This window comes from Coloeus monedula (genome assembly GCF_965178545.1).
Source record: "Coloeus monedula genome assembly, chromosome: 4".
Taxonomy (NCBI): domain Eukaryota; kingdom Metazoa; phylum Chordata; class Aves; order Passeriformes; family Corvidae; genus Coloeus; species Coloeus monedula.
In genome coordinates this window covers 21,585,912-21,604,447 of record NC_138784.1, presented here as the reverse complement: position 1 = coordinate 21,604,447, position 18,536 = coordinate 21,585,912, and the positions used below count along the sequence as shown (strand labels likewise).

General features: G+C 36.0%; 1 protein-coding gene across 1 annotated transcript in view; it reads left to right on the top strand.

Moving 5' to 3' along the window:
- SLC41A2 (solute carrier family 41 member 2) overlaps positions 1 to 18,162 on the top strand; it is a gene marked incomplete at both ends in the record, with an annotated part of 36,837 nt that extends 18,675 nt beyond the window's left edge. The window contains 3 exons of the mRNA XM_082280960.1: positions 6,792 to 6,923; positions 7,867 to 8,015; positions 17,977 to 18,162. Coding sequence (XP_082137086.1) covers positions 6,792 to 6,923; positions 7,867 to 8,015; positions 17,977 to 18,162 — 467 coding nt within the window. The remainder of the gene's footprint in view (positions 1 to 6,791; positions 6,924 to 7,866; positions 8,016 to 17,976) is intronic.
- Between the last annotated feature and the right edge of the window lie 374 nt (positions 18,163 to 18,536).

The window sequence follows — 18,536 nt, the reverse complement described above, 5'->3', positions numbered from 1 at the left end:
AAGTTGATTATTGTGTTTTGCCATGAATGGGATGGTTAAAATTTGCAAATCCTCTTACAGCATCACAGCATGTTGAATTTGGCTCAGGATTTGCAATTTGCGAGTAACCGAGTTCCTTTTGTGCAGAAAAAGAGATAATATCTTAAACAATTTTATGCTTCTGAATATGCAACAGAAATGAGCTAAGGTGCAGTTACCAGATAGAGCCACTTTCGTCTCCATTTTCATTGCATGCTTATACAAAACATTGTGAGATATCTTCTAAGTATTTGCATTTCAGAAGTTACTGGGTAATAACTAACATGTCAGCAGACTATCCCATTTTTATGCACCTTGAAGAATGAAAGTTCTGCAAATTAATTCCGAAAACACCTGAAAATTGGAAATACTTTATATCAAAAAACTTTCCTTTGCAGGTGGTTAGAAACAATACTTTTTACAGGTAACACAAGCCTGTCCTAATATTTCTTACTCTTTGGCTGTGCATACTTTAAAAGTATTTGCTATCTGGAGGGAATACATAGGTATCAAGGAATATGAGAAACATATATGAGAAAATTTAATTTAGAACTTAATGAATGCCAGTTGTCTGGGAGATGAAAATTAAGTTTATGCAATACATTCCCCAAACCATCCCTTTTTTATCTGTTAGTAAGGTAAATTGAATGACAGACTTTCAGGTTTTTCAGAGAGCTTTTACTGTAAATTGTTTTGGAAAATATGGAAAAACCAACAAGAAACCATTCCTCCTCAAAAAAAAAAAAAAAACAGAACAAAAAACAGCCATAAAAAACCCCAACATATTTTAATATCTATATATTTTAATTTCTTCTAGCATAGTTGTACTTTGAGTTTTCGCACAACTGATTAGGATATAACCATTGTCTCAGAGAGTTGAACATCTGAAATTTGCCTCTGTAAATCACAAGGGAAAACATTAGTGTACCTAGATGGTAGTAGAGCAATGTGGCTGTGTAGCAAATTAATTTTTCTGCATCCTGAATTGGAAATAATGTGTTAGTCTCAGAAGGCAGCTTTACTATATGAGAACTTTATAAATCAGTCTTTATTTTGGCATGAATAAGGAGGAGAGTTTTGATTTCTTTTACTTACTTTTGATGCATTATTGTGTGATAGATTTATTACCTTTTAGTTGCTAACCTGTACATGTAAATCTGCATATATACTTTTATAGTGTGTGATTTTTCTTTTAAGTCTTACTTGTAAATTTTTTAGGAGATTTCAGTAATCATTGTGTAGTTTTCACAACACAATTATAGCCAGAGCATTTTCATTTTTTGACAGTCAAGGAACAATTTTTTATTAGTCATAGGAAAGAAATTATTTATGAGTGAAATCAAACATGGAATGTAATGGTTGCATATATAATAAAGACTTCTCTTAAAAAACATCCATCTAGGGAAAGCTAATATTTTCCATCTGTTTTCCCTCAAACATTTGTAAGTATTAAAAGAAATGCTACAAAGTAAAATGGAAGATGGACCAAAAAAAGCCTCAAAAACATAAATAGGTGGCTAGTTAATTTTCTAATCTAAGTATTTCACTTGCATAAAACAGGATTTTTAAAGTTAATGGCAGAGAGGTCAGGGAAAAAATTCATCTTGCATTTTCTGAAAGATAAGAAGATTATTCCAGAATTTAGAGCTTTTGGTCACCATTGAAACTGAGAGTCTTTTGCTTCCTTTTCATTGCATTTTTATGACGCAGATGTTGAACTTCAAAAAAGCCTGTTTGGCAAAACTGACTATTTTGAGCTATGGATTGTGCTCAGGAGTGTGCAAAAGTGAGAATCTTCTTGCCTTCCTTCTCTTGATAGATAGACAAGAAAAATCAGTTTGGGAATTATGTTGGCCTAATTCTCCCCTTATGTAGATATTAATTGATTTTGGTCCCATTGCACAAGCTGTATTATAGATACTTGGGAACAACACAGTATTCTGTGACTGATTAATCTCTCTCCATAGAACTGGGTTTCTAAAAATTTTTAATCTCAATGATTTGCTTTGCCTGTTCTTACAGAATTTTTTGTGTGCCCCATCATGCAAATATTTACATTTTTATGAACAGTTATGGCTCTGGTCGTTAAAGCTGAGTATGTTCACTTTTTCTGGTGCTCTCAGTACTTTCATAGGAGGCAGTTTTCTAAAGGAACAATTCTTTAGTTATGTGTATTTAAGGAAATGCACAAAAATAAGAATGAGATGGGGACCTATGGGAAAGGAAGGGACTTCATACATAAAGTAGTTGAATACTGCTCTGAAAAATTTAGGTTGTCTGTTGTACTGTTCTCCCCTCACACTAAACAAGTACCTGATACCAGATTTTTTACTGGTTAGTTATAACATGGTGCATGTGGTTATCCTGCTGAGATGGAGAACTTTGCACTTCCTTTTGTTGAATTTCAGGAGACTTCTCTTGACCCAGCTCTCCAGCCTCTCCAGTTCCCTCTGAACGGCGGCACAGCCGTCTGGTTTATCAACTACTCCTCCCAGTATTCCCTGGAAAATCTTACTCTATTTATCAAAAAGTGAGATGTAAGATCCAGGGAAAAATACAGTCTGATGTGTTACCACAGAGCAGTGGATGATCTCAGACTGATCTGCATCAGCAAGATCCAGCTTCCCTTAACTTCTGGGGATTTTTACCTGCACTGAGTTATGAGACACAGATTTGCTTTGAAGTATTCTTTAAGACTCATTGATGTAAAGAGCTTTAATGCGGTTTTCTGAATAGCATGGTTACTTCTATTATTAGAAAAAATTCTTTTTACCAGATGATGAATCATGCCCATAGGCCTATTTGCAAATACACGACATGGTTTTGGCTCTACTTACAATATGGGATTCTGTGCTTGTTAGACAAAAGAGCTGTGATAACAATTCTTAGAAGAAATGTTCTTGCTTAGCCCTTAACTGCCTTGATAAAATGATGAGGTTTTTAATTTTCTTTTAAAGTTTTAAGTCAGTGCGACATCCTTCTCACTTTAGCAGACAAATCTCTTCTGCACATTGACAAAGCAACACTCTCATACTGAGGTTAAACACATTTGCTGTTCTGAGAGGCATGAAGTAATAGTTGCTGGATTTTACTTTTGAAACAATTGTTTTCCCCTATGTTGTAGTTCTTGCAAAAATGAAAGGAAACTGAAGAAGTAAGTCTTCACAAATTCAGTATTTGCTATGATGACGACAGGAGGGTTTTCCAGGAGAAAAAATGTCTGGATTAATCAAACGTTCATGGAAACAGTCCTCATATACATCTACAGAGCTTTTAATAATATGAGCAGCTACTGAATATGTGACCATTTTATACATTTAGAAGATGCTGAGACATTATCAGTTTTATATATCGACATCTTGCCAACCTACGCAGTTTTATCTGTTTTCTGTTTCTTCCAGGGGTCTGATTAGTCTGGTATAGCTGAGATGGTAACTGTACATGCACAGTAGCTGCTGTTACCAAACAAACTGAGTATCTCTGTACATATCCAAGTGATTCAATGCAAGAACAGCCTTATATGAGTCATTCTGTGACCAGCAGAATGAAACCTGATTGTTCTCATTTGTATCCTGAGGTTTTTAGACAGCCTTTCCAACCTGCGGTGTTCCCTTTTGCCTCGTGTTCCTGCTATACCCGCTGCTCACAACATTCTCTCCATTTTCCCTCTGCTTTCATTGTCATTCCTCTTCTGTCTCACTGAGCTGTTGGCTGAGCAAGAGGCATCATGCTTTATTCCAAGCTGAGTGCTGACTGGCCAGCTGGCCTGCTTATGCATATGCCATTAGCTGTATAACTCATATTACTGTCTTTGTCTCACTGAGGACATGCATTTGGATCTTTTCCTTTATTTATCTAGTCACTGTTTCGTTTTTGGTAGATTCTTTAACCATACTTGGAAGTAGTTAACATGTCTGTCCTCATGTCAGGCATGGTTGAAATTGGCCCAAAGGTTCAAAAATAATTAGAAGAAGGAATTGGTAGGTGAATGGACAGAACTAAATTACAGTATCACTGCTGCTGTCGCCACCATACATTGTTGGCTGGCTGAGACTGAGCAGGATGTATGGATTCTAGAAGCACTTACACTTCACTATACCAGGCTGTCTTCTGTGAGTTAAAATTACACTACTAATATTAGGTTATTGAGGCTCAGACAAATAAAATTTAAAATAATCTTACTGAACATACAAATACTGCATTTCCAGTTAGCTAAAATAGATTGTATATGTTCAACTGAGCTGTAACTAGTTACACCTCCTGAAATCACACTCCATACTGGCTGTTCTGGTTAGCTTGTCAGCTTCCTTTGCAGAGCAGCTGTCAGCTTCCTTTGCAGAGCAGCTATCACCTCCTTTACCAGTATTCCATGGCTGGCCAGTTTGTTTTAGAACCACTTTTAATACTTGACAGTAATTTCTTGCTATCTGCATGAGCAATAGGGCTTGGGGAATACTTTCTCCAAGTGATGGTTATGAAAGTGAAAAGATTTGTCATTAATAGCTATCCATCAAAGGACTGACAACCAATCTTACACCTTCTTTCACAGACTTGTCAGTGTCTGTTGTCCAGACAGATTTTTTAATCACCATTTCAAATGGACTTATTTCCATTTTCCTTAATTCTTTTATCTCATTCATTTTCCCATGTTATTAACTAGGGAAAAAAGTCCAGAGCATTTATCATATTTTTCAGTGCCTGAATTTGTTGAAGCAAATAATTAGCAGTCACAAAACAAAATTACAGACATCCTAGGAAATACTTAAAATCTAGAGAGTTGTGCCAAAGTGGTTTGTAGTTGCATTGCTACAAAACTCAAAGCAGCCCTATGTCCTTCTGTCCTTTATTTCTTTCTGTAGTGCTATCAGAGAAGCAGATAATGACAGAATATTTTACTAATTTTTTCTCTTAGTATTGTTGTGAATATATCAGTTATTGCATTTGTTAGCCTGATTGTGATTACCCAGATTGCCTTTATGTTCTCTTTTCTAGCAGAAACTGTTTCATATTTTCCAGTCCTATGGCATCATCCCGATCTTTGTAGCTCTGTTAAGATGCGGTTTTACATAACAGCTTTTCCATAATTCAGTTGCAAAAATTATCTGATCCCCATCCAAATGTAGTGCATTGATCCTTAATTTTATTTCTGCCTCTCTTTCTGTACCTTAATCTCATTAGTCAGAAATCTCTAGTTTATTGTTCTCAATCGAAGCACAGACTTTGAGTCCTACTTAGATTGGTTTTAATCTTTTTAAACTTCTCGTAGTTTAGATAAATCCCTTACTTTGCTACTTTTCTGTAGTTCATCTGAAAAAAGAGCTACTGTTATTTTAATTTGCTTTGCAAACTCTGACTCAACCTTTTGGTAGTTCATATTTTATCCCTGTAACTTCTGACTGGGAACATGCATTTCCTAATTTGTATCTGAAGTTTTTGCTTGAAAGATGTACTTCCACGTCAGGTTCAGCCATTTACTGTCTTTAAGCAGTGGTGAGGCAGGACATCTTCTTTCAGATCTCAGTATTAGATCTCTGTGCTAACCCGTCCATAGTCACCAAAAGAATTTGGCAAATAGTGTCTCCTGGTCACCACAAACACTTGTTTTGCAACCAGACAAAGCCGTAAGCATCAGATAAACTGATTCTACTAATAACAATAAACAAGGCCTTTGTCCTGAAGTGGGGACAAGATCTGCATTTCTTCTGCTTCTTCTCAGACCAACCCATTGTTGTGTAGAGCATCTGAAGAGGGGGAAAGAAAAAGCATGTGCCTGATATGCAAGTAGACAGCTCGAGTATATAGGAGGGTATCATGTCACTGCATTCTGCAGTGTAGATATAATGAGTTGTTTTAGTTTTGTGTTCATTGAAGTAAAAATTCATAGAACATGAAACAGCCCAGAGAGGAAGGAACCTTGAAATGTCATCTGGTCCGACCTTGTGTGAGAAAGGGAGCCTAGATGAGATTTTCTAGCACCTGGTCCAGTCACATCTTGAAAACCTCCAGTGAAGTGGACTCGACCACATCCCTGAGGTGGTTGTTGCAGGGAATGATTGTTCTCACTATAAGAAATTTCTTTCTTACATTGAGATGAAAGCTCTGCTGCTACAACTTGTGCATACTGCCACTTACAAGAAAGAAAGTAGAATCTCCATCACTACCATTCTTTTAAAAATCAGCTATTCAGACACTCATCTTGTTCTTTCAGCCTGAATTATGAGTGACAGAAGACTGTAGTTACTTATGCTTTGTGTGAGAGGGGAATGAATATATTAACTCTTGAAACCTTTTCTGGTCCTGTGGTTGTGTGTGTGAAATCTGCATTTATGTTTGTGGTAGTGAGCTGCTTTTGTTACTTACGCTGGCCTGGAATAATGACCTAGGGAGGTAATCCAGCAGTGGCACAACAATGTCATACTTCTGCTGTTCCAAGAGGGGTTTCCAAAGAAGAGGCATAAAAGGGAGTTTCACTTATGAGAAAGCATAAGATTGAACCTTTTGGAAGGTTTTGAGTTTTTTGCACTTACCGTGATACAAAACTAATCTCCAAATACCCAGTGATACACTAAACTGTAATCCACATTTTTGGACTTACTTGAATGATTTGTAGCCTCTCTGTAACTAATATACATTCTAAAGATATTTTTCATTTTGACATTTGTATGTAAGGTACTGTGATAAACATAGAGGAAATTGGTAAATCTGCAAAAATATTACCTACTAGAGGAAAAAAATAGCTGAAACCTTTTCATTGGTTCCCTTTTGCATTTCAGGTATTGGTGGCAATCTAGTAGCTATTCAAGCTAGCAGAATTTCTACCTACCTCCATTTACATAGCATTCCTGGAGAGCTGCCAGAGGAAGCCAAGGGTTGCTATTACCCATGCAGAACATACTATGGTACAGGTATGTATTTAGTCAGTTAAAAATCCTGTCTCACATCTCTTTGCCCCTGTATGCCATACTGTGCCACCAGTGAGAAATGGCAATGAACTGAGCTTGCTGTGTGCTATTCAAAGGTAGCTGAGGCTTGGCAGTTTCCTTTGCCTGCAGCTCTTTGCCTGTGAGAATCACAAGAATCTCCCTGAGGACTGGGTGAGTAGAGAGGAGCATAGAGAAGGATGTAGCCCTGGCAAGGGTTGAAGATAAGGGATGGTGGGGCAGGACACTGTGATACCCACTCAGAAGGGTTTCAGCCTTCAACTTTCCTTAGCTTCTCTACCAGCTCCTAACTTTTGTCTGCCTTCAGAACTTCAAACCAATTTCCTGTTAGGGCCAGCCATTATATCAGACATTATTACTAAGCCAACTCCCTGCTTTCTATTTCCAATTTGCCATTTTCTTACTAGATTTTTTCTTCACAGCTTATTCCTCCCATGTATTTCCCTCTCTCCTAATGATGCAGTAACTGTGCTGAAATGTGATGTGTCACCACCATGTATAACACTTTCGTATTTATTAAATGAATTGAAACAGATGTGAAAGTAGTAAATATAGGATTACTTTTTAGAAATATAAGGTACTTTTGAGAATGTCTTGAATATGGAGTCCAAAAGATCCTCTTTCTTAGTAAGACTTTAGGAGCTCCAAAAATGTAGATGGTATTACATGAGCACAGAATGAAGGCAGTTTGCACCCTTTTCCAGAAGGGCTCTGCTTACCTTTTCTGGAAGGCAGTGAAATTCCTCAAGGAGTCTTTTAGTAAAAATTAATGCCTGCTGTTCCACAGTAGTCAATGCTATGGAATTCCAAAAATGGGGTGGTTTTATATTAAAATGAGTAAAAATCTAATATAATAATTGAAGAACTTAACTGAATTTTGGATTTTTCTTTTTTTTTTCAATTGTAGGAGTAAATAACAAATCAGCCCAAGTTCTGCTTCTCTTAGTGATTCCTGGACACCTGATTTTCTTGTACACTATCCATTTAATGAAAAGCGGACATACTTCCTTAACCCCCATCTTTATAGCAGTGTATTTGTTTGCAGCTCTGCTACAGGTAAGAATAAGTACAACTGGCAAATGCTTGTATAAAATCAAGTTCTCAAAGAAAATAATTTTTTTCTGGTATCTGAAATCTCATAAGTGGTACAAGAAAGTGTGGGTTTATAGAGGCTTTCAGCACAGCTCTGAAGTAGCTGATTATCTCCACTTATATACAGTTTACACAGGTGTACTGTTGTTGTGAGTGCTTTTCAGAACACACTTGACTGCATTATTTCCTTGTCACGCATCTTTCACATGCTTTTGGAATCATTGCATCTAAAACCCCATCATTTTAATCAACTAGAGGGGAAATGGAAAGAAGGGAGGGGAAATGGAAAGAAGGAAAGGTAGCATTTATGAATAAGGAAAATTAAGGAAGATTCTTAAAGAAATTTCCTAAAGTGGTTCACATTACTGTTTTAGTTAACATAGTCGAGCAGATGAAAATATTACAGCTTCCTTAATGTGTTCTTAATATTTATTAGTTTAAATTAATACGACAGCAAACACTATACAAGAAGCTGTAATTGCATTAATTGTCAAACTTCTTTACCTTATTTGGCTGTTTTACCCAGTCATCTGTTCATACCCAGCAAGGGCAGTTCTTGAAAGATGCCTTTTGAAATAGCGATGTCTCAAGGTGAAATGATTTCATTTTGAAAAATCACTAATACAAAATTAAATATTTTATTAAAATCACACCCATTTTTTAAGTATAACGTGCCTGAATTAACTATAATGTTTCATTGCACCTTAAAACCAAAAAGTGACTGTTCATGTTACATGGTAGAAGTGTGGTTGAAATATCCATGATTTAAATATACATACTGCTTCAAAAAATGTGACCTATTTAGTTTTAATATACAAACAACATTATCAACAGGTCAATCCTTAGTAAAATTATAATTTTTAATGTTCTGAATTGTCCCATTGTTTATCACACTACTATTTCAGTAAGGACAGGTTTCAAAAACTATTACTATTTCATATGAGAATTTACACCTTTCTGGTAGAACATGACTGGTAATGTTTCAACCTTTGCAAGTGAGAGTGTTGTACTAAAAGACATAAATTACTTTTCATTTTCCTCTTAGATAATATTCCTAGTTTCCAGCCTTATCACTTGTTTTATAATGTGTTTTCCTGAGGAAATAATGCTATTCCTTTCCTATATGTTTTCTGTCTGGACTGGGGAAAGAGTCCCTGTTAATGTAAGACTTCGGTGTGATTTCAGTCAGTATTAAACCTTCGAGATTTCCCATGGGAATCAACCTGAATTCATAAATCCAGTCCTCCTGCTAGCAGAACTGCAATCACAGCATGTTTAGGGACACTTTTTCTTCAGCAGCAAGACTTGAGAAATGCAGAAGTTCACCTGAAAACCAAGTTCAGGCATTATGGCAGGATTTTCAAATGACATAGTAATTCAGACCCAGCAACAGCACATATACAGGTGTAAAGTTGCATTTTCATAAATTCAGGATCTGATTAGAGTATTCAGTTTTGCAGTCATGTGTCTCTACTGCAGTACATACACCTGATTTTCTTGGTTTTTCACCTATAAAGCAGATATAGAGCTTTTTTCTTCTTTTTCCCTGCTCCCTTTTATGGATTATTTTTTCCTCTTTGTCTTCTGTTGTTAGTCATAAAAGGCATTTTGAGATGTATTTACTTTGAAACTGAGTACCACTATTGCAAACTATAACTTCTCATGGGTCTTGACATATTTACAGTTTGAAACACCGTGGTTTTTAAGACCTTCTGAAAATATTTAATAGATTCCTTTCCCCATTTGAATTATTCTGGCATTTTTCTAGTAGTGATTATTGTAGTGTCGCACACCTCTAATTAGAGCAGATTTTAAATTTTCAGGGAGATGATGCTTGCTTTAATCCTTAAATCTTCAACACATTTTATTTGCCTGTCGGTCTGAAGTACTTCCAGACTGCAGTTTCATGCTTTTAAGTTTCTTCTTTCTCGAGGAAAGCACTTAAATATTTGTACTCATTCCTCTTCCCTTTTTCAGTGACATCATCTATGCACCTGGAAATTGTAAAAAACAGTTTTCAAGCTGCCATTTCTTTTATCATAGCCTAACAGCTACTGATCTTATTTTTCTAGAATTCTTTTATATTTTTGTCCTCCCAGTGAGAGCTTTTCCAGTTCTGCTGTAAAACTGAAAAACCTCGCAGCTAAGTATTATTGTTTCAATTAACAACAAACCAAATCCATTGACAGTCTTTTGAGCAGTGGGAGATCTACATTCTAGGCCTTTTTTAATAATATATTGGACTTTGTATTTATTTTCACTTTGCATGGAAGGTATATGAAAATGGATGTCAAAAACTACAGTCCTGCTTGCAAGCTGTATCTTTTATGTTTGAGGTGGTAGATGATAATTTAGCAGAATACAGTGATTCCCAAAGGTAAGAGTTAACTATAGTCAGTCCTGTGAGGAGGTCTGATATCACTGCTTTGCTATTCCTTACTTCTGTTGAGCTGGGAGGCAGGAAGCTGAAAATGATTATGGCAATATACCACCTAGGTAGGGTTTTCCTCAGTATGTTAAAAAAATAATGCCAAATTAAAAAATAACAGCAGCAATTAAATGAATTTTCTGTCTTTAAAATTCAAGCGACTATTGTAAGGTGTTAAATTATTTAACGACGTATTTTACAGTGGACTGCAATAGGTTGTTAATTGACTTTGAATTGTGTTTATTATTTCTGACTGTCCAGCTCTGTTTATTTAAAATGAAGAGGAAAGAGTTAGAGAAATGGCAAACGTAGAACTGGAATGTTGGAGTAAATGGAAAAAAAATCCAAAAAATATTAATGCAAAGATGTTGCTTATTGCTTTTATATTTCTCTCTCTCTTTCAGTTTATGCTGTTCCACATTATTTCTACAGTAAAACTAACTTATACATATGACTAACTAACTACATATGACTTCCATTTGGCATTTTAACAAGACTGTTTCAAATTGCCTGTAATCGTCACTATCCATCCCAAAGTGATAAAAATGGAATTTATTTGCATTGAAAGCTCTATGCAGTATTGCTGAAGTTCCAGTCAGAGAGTTAGTTTCATTTTCATCCAAATCTGATGCTTATATTGTTTGCTGATTTTTCACCACCCAGGCCTGCCAGCTTCTTTCATCTCTTCTCCCTACCTGTTCTGAGATTTTCTTAGATATTTTCCCCACAGCACGTCATTTAAATGAAATTTTTATGGGAACTAAATAATTAATATGCCATGATGTATTATCAATAGTATAATTCAGTTGTTATTGACTGAAAATATGCCATTAATAAAACAAAGTACAGTTTCACTGAATATGTAGTTTTTTCTAAAAATCATTACAGTTAGATATTTTAAGTAACATGAATAGCCAGAGCTATGATTTGCATTCTTTTTGATTCTCTATGAACAAAACAGTTCCAGGTTTCTAAGCTTAGGAAACCCCAGAAAACATTTTATTTTATTTCATTTTCATTTTCCTACCCTTAATAGTACAGCTGTTTCTATTTAAATAAATATATATTCTTGAAATGTTCTTCAGTTAAATTCATAAATTGATTGTAGTGACATCCAAGGCTGTACTCCCTTTATCTTTAGAGGGGCCGAGATTTCACAATTATTTTTCCATAAAGGGAGGGAAAACTGCACAAATGTTTCTATTAATCTGCATTCAGGTAAAACTTTTAGGCTGAAGTTTAAGAGATCTGAATTAGCTCTGTAGTGAAGAGCCTGTTCTGTGTTTACAAATGGCAGCACCAGAGGAAAATACAATAAAAAGTGCTATGGGGATGGTATGCCCTGTAAGTATGTAGGGTACTTCACACAATGCACTGTACAGTATTGGGGCAAGCCAGTGTGCCTAATCAAACCCAGTATAATGATTTTAAGTGTGTTTTGGATTTGCTGAGTGGCCTCTGTTTAAGAGGAATACTCTTTCCTTGAAAATCTTACAGAAGCAAGCCACAAACAATGCACCAGCACACTGTGTGCAGTTACGATGTGGCATTTGACCAACAAAGATTATTATATTAATTGGAAAACAGTCCTCCTCTTATTCCTCACAAAGGCACAAGTATTTTTTACTGTATGAGGCTGTGCACCAAGCAGAGTTTCATCCCCTGTCTTGTCAGCCTGGAGCAGAAGGAGAGCAGTGCTGGAATTGCCAAGCTGTCAGTCCTGGCACACGGCTCGGAGCACTCAAAGGCGGTCTCTGTTCTGCATGTTCTCACTGAGCCAGTAAAACGCCCTCCGAGGAATTTTCACACCTACTGACCAAATCTGAACACACAGTTAGTCTCAGGGAATAAACAAACAATAGGAGATTCCCAGAGCTATTACCAAGCAAATAAGTAATTCCAAAATTCTTCTTACCCGATGAAGGTCAGATGTGTACAGCTGTAAAGTCACTTTTGCAGTGCTTCAGTGCTGTTTGGGGCAATAGAAAACCAAGAATTCAGCGGTGCTCATAACGACTTCCTGCTCACATCAAAAATGTCTTGGATTTCTCACCAGTGTGAGGATTCTAATGATGGTATGGGCCTCTTTAATGTGGAAACATAACTCATGGGATGTACTGTACATTACAGAGAAAAAAGGAAGGTTGTGTTTATAGGCAAAATATTGATGCATTTTAAATATTGCTTTTTCTAACAGGAAAGGTTATTTCCGAAAGATGGAGCGTATAACTGCTAAAGAGACCGTATTTCAAGGAAATATGGAAACTCAAGCCCAAATCTGGATAGTTCTGTATGCTCGGTGCTTTCTCATTGCAGCATGACAAGCAGAGTTGCTGGACTCACTGGGGTCTGACTGGGGCTATCAGCAGCTCCTTCCTTTCCAGCCATGTTGCTGTCTGTGGTAGAAGCCCGGCTCCTACCAAGTCATAGCAGGGATCTATCATTTTTGCCTCTAGAAGGCTGAGCTCAAAGTGCTTGTGTACGTAGCACGACACACTGAGTTGTGCTGCAGCTACTGCAGGCTGAACATGCCAGAGCACTTACTGGTCTGGGTTACACATCCCTGCAGATAGCTGAGAAACAGCCTGAAATTAAGATTGTTTTGGTCAAACCAGGGTGTGTGGCAAAGCTACAAAGAAATCAAGATGACAATCTGAAAAACTTGATTCAAACTGAAGTTTAAAAAATGTTTCTTCCCACAAAATTACATCAATATAATCAAATTGACTCAGAAACAACTTCAGTTAAATTGGTATTCTCTTTTTTACTTCAATGAGGTCTCAGTCTGACATCAATGTACGGTGTGCTGTCTTGGTACTTGGATACCTTAGAGGAGCTAATACCACTTAGCTACAACACAAACAACAGCAGCAAGAAAAAACTTGCTGTTCAGTGGTTTTCTTGCAGTCAGGATTGAAGGAAATCTCTGTATGTTTGGAGGAAATAATTACTTGTCCCCTCTGGACATGATCCACGCCAGATACACTACCTGAGAAAACAGTGCAGAAATATGTCTTCTGAAAGATGTGTGTAAGACCCTACTCTGAGAGTTCACTGACTACAGATTTCTGGCTCTAGACAATGGAAAGTCAACGAGTTCAGGGTAGATCTATTACAAGCACTTGACAGTTACTACTTCATCAAAAGCCATTTAAAATTGGACACATGTAATGTGTAATTTGAAAATTAACTTAATGAAGGGTCAAAGCCACTAGAAGACCTAAATCATTACTCTGGCGAGAATGAGAGAGTCAGAACACAGTAGTCTTTAGAGATTCTTAAATGGGATTTTTTACTCATAATTAAAAGACCAAATAAATAAACTTACCTTTGAATTTCATAGTTCTTATGCAGTAATTTCAGGATCTTTTCATAGTTAAGTTATGTGTAAATTTTGAGTCAATATAATTTTGAAAGTAAAGGAAACTTAAAATACATATGAAAAGAGGTTCCCTCAGTTTATTTACCTCTATGTTTCCTAATACAACTGTTTTGTAATGCACCTTCAGATGGAAACAATTTAAGGTGGAATCATCAGTACTAGCAACAGGCAGGGTGTCCTGTCCAAGGCATGATAAATAAACTGCTAAAAGCTCTTCGTTCTACATACTGAACTTATAGTTGAATCTTGATAATGCCCACTTGGAAAAGCATATGAAATTACATAAACCAAACTTTAATCTTCCAGCTTGGCGTTGGAATTCACTTATCACAGCAACTAATGTACAAACTAATATAAAAGTGAACAATTCTCTTCTGCTTTACAGAAGTTATTAATTTGAATATTACACTTTCATCACTGAATTTGACATGCATCCATTGATGAAATATGGACATGCCAGATGAAAGAAACAATAAAAATATTATAGCATCCTGCAACTTATTAATTGGGCTATAGGAAGCCTAGACAATATTAAGAATGTTTGGAAGGAGTTATGTATTTTTATTTTAAATAACAGAGTTTCATTCTTTGCTCATTTTAGGGGAAATTTCTTTTCCCATACGAAATTAATTCCATGAGAAAATGCAGACATACTACATGCAAAAGATCAAAAATAACTTTTCTTCACCTAGCTTTTCCTTGTTATTTGTATCTAAAGACCTTGAAAGAATGAAAGTAAATTTTGTGCACAATAAAAAAGGGAAAAAACCTGCTTTGTAGTGTGTAATGTTCCCATTTCTAGTCTTGCAGGCATAAGATTTGAACTTTCAAAATAGTAAAGCTCACTCATATTTGAGTATTAATCTTCAATTTCACTTCCAATCTGAAATTCATAAATTGAGTCAGAAAGTTCACTATCAAGAATTACTCTCTATTTCTGTCCTTTGTTGTACAAAATAATATGAGTACTTATATTCTTCATCATTAGGATTTTTCAAGCTTTTCCCCTCCCTCCTACTCTTATTGCTGTATTCTGCTGCTTCTGAGGACTTTTTTTGACAGTGAGACCAAAGGTCATTTTTAGAAATGCAGTCTAAATCTGATCATGCCTTTAGTTTCATTTTTCACTCTTTTGATTGTGACTTTCTCCCTGTAATGATGATAATAATATAGCATGATTTTCCTTTTAAACCATTGAAACATCTGGAATTTTGCTTGTATTTTTGCAATCTTGTCTCTGGGGCTTTTTTTTTTCTTGATCAGTGACTATTGAGTGTCTCCCTTTTCTTAGACAGATCTTTTTACATAGATAGATACTTAGTTCTTTTTTACTTTTCTTAAACCCTGCAGTTATTTTATCCTTCAGTCTGGAAGAATTCCTAGAGTTTTCTTTTGTAATTCTACTACTACTCATCTGCTTTTTTGCAGAAAACTCTCTATTAAATAATTTCTAAACTAAATAATTTCAGCTCACATCTTGAACAGTGCTGCATGTATTTACAAGCTTTTCTTATCAATTTTCTACAGCATTTCATGCTAAACAGATCGTTTTGGTACTGTATTATTAGGCTTTTCTGTGATGTTCATCCCTTTATTTTTCCCTCAAAACCAGCTGGTTTTCAGTTGAAAGAAGGAAGTCTTTCTTCTTCATAGCATGAGTGCAGGGCAGAAATGCACAGTGTTTGTGCTGCTGTGCCATCTGCATCAATTTACTGACAGAAGTATCTGTCACTGATAAATAAATCTCACAAATCCTGAAGCGTCGTCTTGTAACATCTCTTTGACGGCTTTTTTTTTTTAATGTGTCAGATCTTTGTGAGTCACTTATCACTTTGAATTCAAGACTGTCTTTCAAAAATTCAGCAAACTCATAGTAGGACACGCCTTTTCTTTTTTTCTGTTTCCAAAATAATCATTGATTGATGACTTTGATTGCCTTCTCTTAACAGTGATGAGAAGCAAAATCTTCTCGAAGACTTAGTCACATTGATTCTGTCTTGCATTACAAACTAACGTGGGCAAATAGGGAACCATTTCCAAAGACTGTTAGTGAGTTTCTAGCCATGCAAATGCATGATGCATGATAGCATTATTCCTTCCCCAAAATAAGTGAAGGCTGGTGAGCTGCAGTCTGGTAACTCACTCTGTAAGCACTAAGTTACAATTGCCATTACATACTGTGATGAGTATCAGTTAATATAATATGCTATAACTTTTTCTTAAGACTTGCAGAAGCCAGGCTTCTTATAATTTGCACTGTTTGTTGTGCACCCATAAGTTAACACAGCAAAAATAATTATTTGGGAAGGTTCACAAAAGCTTAGTTTCCAAACTGCCAACATTTCACTGTAGTCTAAAGTCAGTTATTTCAGAGTGGAAAATATATAGGCAACTGAAAGGCTTTCATGTCATGATTTTTAAGAGTCAAAAGTGTATACTGTCATCTAAATTGGACTGTGTATGTTATGTCTAATTGGTTGTGTTATATAAATGCAGTATATATTTTTCTTGGAATGAATGCTCTCATCTTCCAATGGAACATGCATAACTATTGTAGATGTGGGGCTCTGCAGCGTCTTCTGAGCACATCCTGTAGGAGATGGGAATGTACAGGATCTCTTATAAACAGGCCTCTTTTTGTCTCTGTAAGAAGAAGGAGCTGACTCAAGGAATCTGATAGTCTTCCAAAGAAAACATCTGTTTTAAATATATTTGTTTGGATTCCAGTCAGCACACCTAGGACTTGCATAATTAGCTTAGACTACAGAGTTCCCTTTTCAGAAGATACATTTATATAAATAAGCCATGCATTTTTCATTAAGCAAATACTCCTCCTTTCTCTTTTTTTTCTTTTTAATTACAAATTCAGGCTTGTATTTTAACATACACTTTTGCAAAGCAAAGATTAATTTTTTGTATGACATTCATTTTGCTATACTTATAGTGGAGAACTGTCTTGCAACCATCTGATCAATATTTCAGTGAATGAATGTATACATATATAAGTATGCTTTTGATGCCAGTAATTGATAATTTACTAAATAAAATATTAATGTTGTCCTTTTTACTACTTTTGATACTGCATTATTTTGATATCTACATTATTTTAAATGTAGTGAGTACGGTTTTTAAAAATTAATTATGGTAGTAAATGTCTTGATTTTACCCTTCTTAAATATCTGATTAACTAAAAATACCTAAAATGCAGAATTTATTTCAACTTAAGCAGCTCCTTAGAAGCTACAAGAAGAAATGAAACTCAGTTAGTGGTCCTTTCTCCATTCATCTTGTGCCATTCCACACCACTTGATTCCACTAAACCAAAATCTCTTATCATACAGCTGTGCAACATTAAAAGGATTATTTTTTTCTCAAATTGGGTTAATGATTATGCATACCTTTGGTATGAAGATCAAGCCTCTCAAATGTTCAGACATTCACAGCTGGGAATTAAATCTTTTACTTTGGGACAAATTCAGCCTGGAGTGACAATTTCATAATATATATTGCAGGTGTGCCTTACTACAGAAGGGCTGAAGGTGGTATTTCAGGCATAAAAGTAGGTTCTAGGCCATTTTTTGCAGTTCACACAACCCAGATGAAACTGTTCTTAATTTGACCGGCTGTTCTTTACATCACATCTGATTTCAGGTCAGTGTTAGACCTGTGGAAACAGGAGTTATGCCTGGGTTGAGCCTATTCCTGTGAGGCAACATGATTTGATTCTGAATTATCTCAAAGCCCCACTTATGCACTCTCTGTACAGAATGATGTGTTATGTGAGAAGTGCAGTTGCATGTTTGGTGGAACTTTTTTTGGTTTTTCTTGCCATTTTCAGAAGTCCTCAAGCACAGACTGGGTGAAAAATGCTGTCAGTAATTCAGTATGTTCCTTCCAGCTCTGCATGTGATTGAGGGAAGTTGGCTAAGTGTTCCTCTCTCTGCTTGTGGGCAGCTTTAGTCTGAAATTCATTCTTATTAATTATTTATATTTTTCAAAAGCAACGGTATACAACAGTTCTGCCTAGTATGGAGACAGTAATGTTGGCTGTTGAGTTCCTTTTGATGTAACTTACATGATAATGATACAGATTTTGTTTGTTTGATGTTGTGTAGGTGTTTACTCTGTTGTGGATTGCTGACTGGATGGTGCACCACTTCTGGAAAAAAGGAAAAGACCCTGACAGTTTTTCTATCCCTTATCTTACTGCACTGGGAGATCTTCTTGGAACTGCCTTATTAGCTATAGGTTTTCATTTTCTGTGGCTCATAGGTGACAGAGATGGTGATGTTGGTGACTAATTATTTCAAAGGATGCAATGACTTTTCCTGGAATACTGACAAGACAGATCACTCCACTTGAGGGTCCGCAAAGTGTTTGTTCCATTTGGTCTAAGTAAAACCAGTTGACACAGACCTAAAACAGCCTTAATGATTTTAGTTTGGTTTGCTTTTAAAAACTTGGATGGAGCTATGATACCTGAGACCTTTACTCTGAAAGCAAGGTGAATTGCTGGTAGCTGAAGATATCTGAGTAGACACAATGAAGGGCAGATGAATCCTTTATCAAGTTTTAAATTTTTTAAAGATCTCTTCTTTTAAAAGAACAGTTCCTTACCTGTATTGCAAACCAGAACAATCCCTAATTGCTCATTGAGTGGTGGTGAAGAAAAGGG